We start from the raw sequence: 8128 nt of genomic DNA on the forward strand, positions 1-8128 counted from the left end.
AAGTCTGACCCAGGAGGCTAATTCTTCCACGTATTCTTGTTGATCCTTCTCCGGTCCCTCCCCTCCTAATCGGATTATGGCAATGTCTCATGCCTTGGGGCATGTCAAAAGTGAGATTTAACTAAATGTTACTCACTGTGGCTTTTTTTTTCATTTTAAGTCTCTAAGTTCCAGACCTCAAGTTCCTGAAGGGGTGTGTGTGTGTGTGTGTGTGTGTGTGCAGTAAAGGGTGGGTGCTGTGTCTAAGGGCTCAGGGGCAGTATCCAAAGGTAGGATGTTTGTGGGGGGCGTCTCTGTAGACTCTCTGCTCTCTTTCCCATTCCCTTTAGGCTCCTCTAACTCAGAAATTCTAATCAAAATAGCTAGTTTCACTAGCTAGTTCCAAATAAGGATTGTTTCCCCAGCCAGAGCTGGGAGAGTAGAACTGCTGCCCCGCCCGCTCAGTCTGGTTACTATGGCGACAGCCGCGGGATGACCCAAGTGATCCACCCTCCCTCCTCCCAAACCAAGAGAGATGACGGCACCGCGCTGACTGCGCCAAATTCCAGCCAATGGGAGGCTGCTCCCGCCTTCCCTTCCGCCAGCTCTCCCCCTCCCCCCGGGAACTCGATTCACAAATCTGGACTGGGGATTTCCGGCTCCAGGCCGGTTACAAGGGCGCAGGGCTGAGGCCAGGGGAGTCGAGTCCTGTCCTCCCGGGAGGGCAAGTGGGAACCGACATTCTTGGGTTCTGGAGCCAGACTTCTCTAACTCACCGCCAAAATAGATGACACCCTATTCCCAGATTATCCGGAAGACCTAGTTGAGGCCGAGTCTGCAACACTCTTGCTCCTACACGCCCCGACCCTGCCCGAGCGCGCCCTTCAGCACCACGGACAGCGAACCTGGGCCGCCTCTGGGCGGGTCCCGTCGGGTTCTCTCCGGGTCCTCTGGGCCATGGCTGCACTAGGGTCGGAGCCGCGAGCGCTCTGTTGAAGCCAGGCCTCTTTGGGCCAATGAAACAGTGAACGGGGCGCTTAGCCACGTGGCTAAGAAGGCAACGGGGACCGAGCAGGGACTCAGGCTAAACAGCGCATTTTCCCTCTTGTTTCAATCCCGGAGAATGGCTCCCTTCTCCCCAGCTGCCCGTGTTTGCCCCTTCTTGGGGATAAAGGGCAAGGGTCTGAGTCTCAAGCAGGGATGGGCCTCCCAAGACTCCTGGGTGGGCATGCGACCGGGGCAGCCTGGAAGCAGCCCTGTGGTGGTTGGAGGGTGAGGAGAGAAGTGTGGCAGACAGGTCCTACTTGGGAGTGGTGCACACAGATTTAGTCAGGTCCGACTTGACTCTTGGCCGACATATGGTGGGGAAAGATGGGAGGAAGGGATAAGTAGCAATAAGGACTAGCTAGTTCTGCCTCAATGGGTCACATCATAGAAAGGCCACAACTCCCGCTGTCCCCATCATTCGGTCTCTAAGTGGCCCGGGCATTAATGAGGAGCTAGGTCAGACAAGATGGAGGCGTTAGTGGGGGGATGGATTCAACTTTATTACTAGGCCTCACCCTTAACTACCTCGCTTTACTCTTTACCCTCTGTAAAATGGAAGCTGATGGCGGAGGTGAGGACGGGGAGGAGGAGAAGTTATCAGGGACTTGATCTTTCCTACCAGAGCCCCATTTCTTGCCTTTCTGCCCTGACCGTGACAGTTCCACTCCCACTCCCTCTCCCTCCCTCCCGGGGCCCAAAGAAAGACCGGCGCAAAACCATCTGCAGGCGCTTCCAGCGCTTTATAGTTCTTTCCGGGACAGACGGACAGACAGACAGTGCGGCCCGCTCTGTCGGTCCGCATCATTGGCACCTTGGACACGGCCCCAGGCCCAACCCAGTCCCTGGTACTCTACCGGGAGGATTCGGGTCCCGCCCCAGCCCAGCACCTCGGACAGTTCCCGGCCCAGCCAACCCCCCTCCCCCCTCCCTTCGCAAACATCCGAATAAATTAAAAGGGGCAGGGTGGAGGGGGAACAAAAAAGCTAAGGATAAGGAAGCGGGATGTTCCTCCCCCTAGGTAAGAAGTTTTCTTCTCCTCCCACCTGTCCACTGAGGCACCACGGCCGGGGTGGTCTCCGAGGTTGATTTTGCCTCCAAACCTCAGCCTCCTGAAAGAAGCCGGCAGCCCCTTCCCCCACCCCCCAAACTCCCAGCATGCAACACGTTGGAAAAGGTGGGGAGAAGCGGTGGGGGTGGGGCGAGGGACCATTCTGGTGGCTGTCTGGGTGCCTGGGGCTGTAGTTTCTCCTGGCACCTCAGTCGATCCAAATTAAAAACTAACATTCCCTTTCATCTGGGGAGGAGGGTGTGGGGACTCAGTCAGGAATAAAAAATGCAAGCTGACACAAGTGGAGGAGGAAGGCGTCAGGAGGGAAGATGGTGACACATGACAGGAGCAACAAGAAGGGGAGATGGGGACACGGGTGCAGGAGGAGAAACGGGTACAGTCAGGCAAAGGGTAAGATGGAGATGCAGATACACACCCAAGGAACGGAAATGGAAAGGCAGGGAGAGGGAGGAAGAGTGAGAGGAAGAGGAGAGAGATGGGGAGAGAGGGAGAGAGAGAGAGGAAGGCAGACAGGAGGAAAGGTGAAGACACAGAAAAGAGGCAAGAAAATGGACAAAATAGAGGGGAAATGAACTGAAGGGAAGGGGAAGACCCGGGCAGAAATGGAGAAATGGCGCAGACGGACGGAAAGAGTGAGGTTGGAGTGCCCTTCCCGCGCTCATCTTCCGTCCCCACTCCACGCCCAGCAAATTCAGACTCCGCGGCCTCTGGTGTCCCGGCCTCCACTTTCCTCTGAGGGGCATGGGCGGCTCCTCCTCCGCCCAGCCCGGGCGCCGAGCGGCGGTAGGAGCGGCGGTGGCTTGGTGGTCCCGGGGGGTCCGAGTGTGTGTCGGGGGCTGGGGCGGGGGTTGGGTGCGGCCCCTGGGTATCCCTAGCGGTCCAGGTTCATAGTCCAGTGCTTGGCTCCGGCCGCGCAGCTGTCCCTCGCGGCCGAGGAGGCGGCGGGCGCGCCCCCGCTCGGTGGACCCCCGCCGCTGGCGGCGGCCTCGCCCTCGTTCTTGAGGTCTTGAAAGACCTGCGTGAAGAAGTGGGGGTCGGCGTTGAGCCGCAGCATCTGCGGGCTGAGCCGCTGGATGAGGCGCAGGCAGCGCTGCCAGAAGCGCTCCTTGTCGGGCTCCACGAGGAAGGGCTTGAGTGGGTAGGAGATCTCGTTGCCCATGTAGGAGTAGGCGAGGTAGAGGCAGGTGAGGAAGGCGGCCTGCAGCTCCGCGGCCGACGCCAGCTCGTCCCCACGCAGCGACTCGCGGCACAGCAGGTACACGAACACCAGGTTGGCGGGCGTAATGAAGGCCTGGTCTTGCCAGCCCTGCAGCAGCAGCGAGCGGTCCACACCGCGGAACCAGCCCACCAGCTCGCCGGGGCTCAGCTCCTTGAGGCGGTAGCAGCGTCGGCACACGAAGTCGCCCAGACAGCGCAGCAGCTCGCCGGTGGACGCCTGCACGATGACCCGCCGCGGCGAGCCGCCAGGCACCGGCGGCGCCGCCTGCGGGGCTGGGGGAGGCGGCGGCGGAGGCTTTCCGCCGCCAGAGCCCGGCGGCTGAGCGGCTGCGCTGCCCCCCGACGGTGGCTCGCAGGTGGCGGCGGCCGCGGGCACGGTGGGCACTGGCACCGCCAGGGGCTTGGCGGTGCCTCCGCCGTCGGGGGGATCCCGGCCTTTGCGGAGAAGGTTCTCGCGGTTGCGTTGCTGGACAAGGGGGTCGGGGCCCGTGGATGCCGGCTTGGGTGTCACCTTCTTGCCGCCTTTCTTCTTCTTGGCGGACGCGGCCACCAGGCGCTTCCAGGTGAGCGCCGAGATGAGCACTGACGGCCGCTTGAGTCGGCTCTCGCCTTTGCCGCCCTTGCCCACTGGCGGCGCCCCGTAGCCCCCCAGCGCCTCGTCCCCCGCGGGCGGCACCTTCTTCTTCTCCTCGGGCAGCCCGCCGGGCCTCCGGCCTTTGGCCGAGGAGGCAGGGGATAGAGAGAGCACCGTGCCCATCCTGCAGAGCGGGGCCGGCGCCCGGGCCCCAGGGGGAACCGCGGGCGGTGCCGCTGCTGCTGCAGCCCCGGGGGACCCGGCGGTGGGGGGCCTAGCCCCGGCCCGGGCGCGCGGACTGGCGGGGGAAGGTGGCTGCTAGGCGGCTCGAACGCTCTGAGCCTAAGCTGCGCCAGCTGCAGCGTCAGCCCCACCCCTTAGGCCCCTTCTTTCGCCGCGCCGGGCCCCGCCTCACGCGGCCAATCCTCTCCCGAGTTGCACTCCTGACCGGCAGCTCCTCTGACCAATAGAATCTCACATGTCAATTTCAATCCCCCGCCCCAGTCCCCACCCTCTGCCCTGTGTCTTTTCCCTTCCTCGGAATGGGGGAAGGGGAAGGCGGTGGTCGTCGTTCAAGTGGCCTCCTCAGGTTCAGAGCTGAGGAGGCGGGGTGGCTGCTTCTACCCCCTCCTCCGGATCCTTGGCCAGCTTGTTCGGATGCATTGGGTCGCGGTAGCAGAGAAATCGTGGGAATCGTCCTCCTTCCCCCTGCCTTTGAATTTGTGTAGGGGGCCAGTGTGGGCAGTGAGTGCCCTCACCGGATGCCCAGGTCCCAGCTGGGTCGCGTTGCACTGGCTCCTCCAATGTGACTGTCAGGTCTGTTTCCTCTTCGCCACCCCTCTTTGCCCCTCCGCCCCCCAGATCACTATGGAGGGCTGCAGCAGGCACGTTTCTGCCCTGCCTGTCTGGGGGTGCTGGCAGAGCCTTCTTGCAGGTCACAGCCTGCCTCCTTGGGGTTCCAGCTTGAGGGGGAGACTGGGACCAGCAAGATCTCAGATATGCTCCTGAGGCCTCTGCCTGCGGTCCTGATTCTCTGCTGCTGAGTCTGTGGGGCAGGCCCTTGGCTGTGGTCCCTGGGCAGCTCCTCTCGGTTGGTTGTCCCCACTAACACACACAGATCTCACACTTGGGTGGGTAATTGATAAGATGAATCCTTGGGGAAACACTGGAAATTGGATCACTTGGTATCCCCGGTCTTGGATAGTAAATGGAGCCTCCTGTGTGGGTGGAAGCCCGAGAGGGTTGGACCAACCTTCACCCCAGCCCTGGGGCCAGGTTGAGGTGGGTTTCATCATTAAATGCTTCTTGCAGATCAGGTCCCAGCTGTTCCCACTCCCAGGAGCAAGCTGTTAGGCTGGGTCCCACCCACTTCTCTCTGGGTCTGTCTGTTCCCTCCTCAGTCCCCATCAGCCCTTTGTCCTGGGTTTTGGACTTCCCATGTCTTACCTGCAGGTCCTGAACCCAGCTGCTTCTGGACCTGTTCTACCTCCCTTGTTAGATCGTGTCCACCTTTCTTGGAGCCTGCTCTCTGTGGCTCCCCCAGCACAAGAGTCTTCTGGGTTCTTAAGTAAGTGGACCTTGGAAGTGCATATGGGTTTGATATGGAGACAAACCCCTGCCTGTATATTTCAGTAAATTCTTAGGATTGACCCTGGAATCACCTCCATGCTCCTCACAGACCACCAACATAGCTCCAAGGATCCACTGCTGTCAGGGTTGGTTTGTGCACACATGCGTGTGTGTCACTGCAGATAACCTGTTCTAGAATCCACTTGGGCTGCAGTTCCCAACCATTCCACAGCCCCTGCTCACTCACACCCTCCTGGAGGCCTGTGGACTGCTTGTCTCCATTCCCCTCCTCTTTACTACCACGCACATGCAGCCTTGTGCCTCCTCCCTAACTCAGCACCCAATGTGCACTTTCTCAACAGGATCTCTCTGCTCCCTTGGATTTAATCTTTATTTTCTTGCAGCCCAAGCTGACCTGCCCAACCTCTCATTCTCCCCATAGTTGTGGGAAAGTGTTCCCTCTTTTCAGCTCCTGTAATTGGCCCTACTTCCTCCTACACGGCTTTCTGAGTCAGCCTTTATCTGCCACCCAAGGAATAGTCAGTTCACTGGTAGTTAAGGATAGGCCCCATAGAGACTGAGTTGCGCTGGCGGAAACACTGGGCCCATGGATCTGAATGGCATGTGGGTCCTTCCAGCACTGCTCCCAGGAGTCCCTCACTGGTGTAAGGCCTATCACATAGATCATTTAGGACCACATCTTCTAAGCAGCACCCACAGAGTATCACCACTGTGGTACTCTACTCCTGGCCCAGCTCTGACCTCTGATTGTCCTCTTGGTCAGAACCAAGAATTTCCTCCTCTGCTTCAGGAACTCAGAGGGTCCTACTCCCTCTCCTCACTTTCCACCTTGCTCTGCCTCCAACCCCTTTTCTGGCTCACATACTCCCCATGCTCCTGCTCTGGTTATCCCTCTGGAATCTCTGAGCGTCTTCCACTGGGCCAGAACCCTCCCTCAGACTGTCAAGTTGTTAAAATCTCACCTCCTCCAAGAAGCCTTTTTTGATTGATTGAAAAGGATCTAATACTCTTTCTGACTTCAGCCTTTCCAACGTCTTCCCCTCAGCAACAGTGGCTGCATAACAACTTGGTTAAGGATTGGGCTCTGGGTCTAAGATGTGTAAGATGGATATGGATGGAATTTTAAAGACAAGCAGGCAAGCTAATCAAAGAGATCCAGAAAGAATAACAACATTGCTGTTGTATATAAGCCAGTGGCATTGAGAGCTGAGATGGAGGGTTATTATGTTTCCATAGGGGTAGAGACGAAGGTGAATAAGCCTAGTGAAACCAGAAAGGCTTCATGGAAGGGGTGGGCTTCATAGGAGGGTGGTGGCTTTCCCACATTTACAAGTGTACTCTTCTAGTTAGGTTATGTTTGGGTTCATATTATGAGATTCATCTATCTTCATTATAATAGTATCTCTATGCTGCTTCTTGTCTGTCCATCTCTCTTATGTTCCTCTGGGGCAATGCTGATTGTATCAGACTCCCTTAAATGGGGAAGCCCCCAAGGCCAGGCTCCTTGTGTGTCTTTATCTCTCTGTAGGTTAGTGCCTGTTCAGATAACTGGTTGTTCCTGAAGGCTCTTTAAGGCAAGTACTGCAGGCTCAGATCTAGAACTGGAGGGCCTAGACTGAGGTTTTAGCCTGGATAGGATCTTGCCTTATTGATGAGTGTATCACCATCAAATTCACGATGGATGCTTCCCTCACTCACCCCACCTGGACAGGTGGGCCCCATCTTTTAAGGGAACATCCCCATACAATGCCGCTCACACATTGCCTCCCTTTGGCTCTTCTTATCTCCCTCCTGAGAAGCCATAGTCTGGGAGGCAGGAGACAGGAGTCCCAGTCTATGGCTGCCAGTTCTATGACCCTGGGGAAGTCATTTCTGCTGTCTGGTACTCAGGTTATTCATACTAAAATGCAGGGATTTTATGGATTTGACTCTTATTATCAGATAAAAAATGAATATTAAAAGAATAAGATAACGTTTCAGGAATTGGACTAGAAGAGGATTCCTAAAGCCTCTTGCAATTCCACAGTTCTGATTCTAAACAAAATCTGTCCTGTGAATCTGTTTCACTCTCCAGCTCTAGCCCTGTCTGCTTCTCTTTAATCTGTTTCTGTCTGATGGGCTCAGTCTTTGTGTGCACAGCATCCGTGTGAGGCCTGCACTCCTGCAGTTCAGCCCACGAGATGAAGGGGAGGGGAGCTTAGGTTCTCAGCAATGTAAATCTTCCTAGGTCCCTCTGAGCTTTAGAGGAGCCCCTGAAAGGTGAGATGGCAAAGAAGAGGAGGGAAAGATGGCTGAGGTCCAGGATATCCCCAGTAAACATGAAGGCCCCAGAGACCAAGGTCATTGCACCTCCCTGTCTCCAAGGGGCCCCTAATAAAGAAGCTAATGATAACACAGGTTCTTAAAACAGTCAGGATAGAGACACAGCCTGGGCATCTGAATGCCTGCATCCTGCTGCCCACCCTCTGGTCCACCCCCAACTCTCTTACCCATCAGTCTCAGCTCCTGAGGTGTGCAGAGGGGGTGGGTATGCACCAGCCTAGCCTTCCTCCCTCTCCTGAAGACCTCACCCCAGGGGAGCAGTGGGTGGTGAAGACAGAGGAGGGGAGCAGAACCCCTCTACAGGTAATAGTGGAGGGAGGAGAGGGGGA

General features: G+C 57.3%; 1 protein-coding gene across 1 annotated transcript; it reads right to left on the reverse strand.

Moving 5' to 3' along the window:
• Window positions 1–1747: 1747 nt before the first annotated feature.
• On the reverse strand, window positions 1748–4277 carry CDK5R2 (cyclin dependent kinase 5 regulatory subunit 2). Its single transcript, XM_032278172.1, has one exon. It carries the CDS (start codon window positions 4068–4070, stop codon window positions 2967–2969), a length of 1104 nt encoding a protein of 367 aa, XP_032134063.1. The 5' UTR covers window positions 4071–4277; the 3' UTR covers window positions 1748–2966.
• Between the last annotated feature and the right edge of the window lie 3851 nt (window positions 4278–8128).

The sequence above is a fragment of the Sapajus apella genome, unplaced genomic scaffold (assembly GCF_009761245.1).
Source record: "Sapajus apella isolate SASKATOON/1434 unplaced genomic scaffold, GSC_monkey_1.0 scaffold10, whole genome shotgun sequence".
NCBI lineage: Eukaryota > Metazoa > Chordata > Mammalia > Primates > Cebidae > Sapajus > Sapajus apella.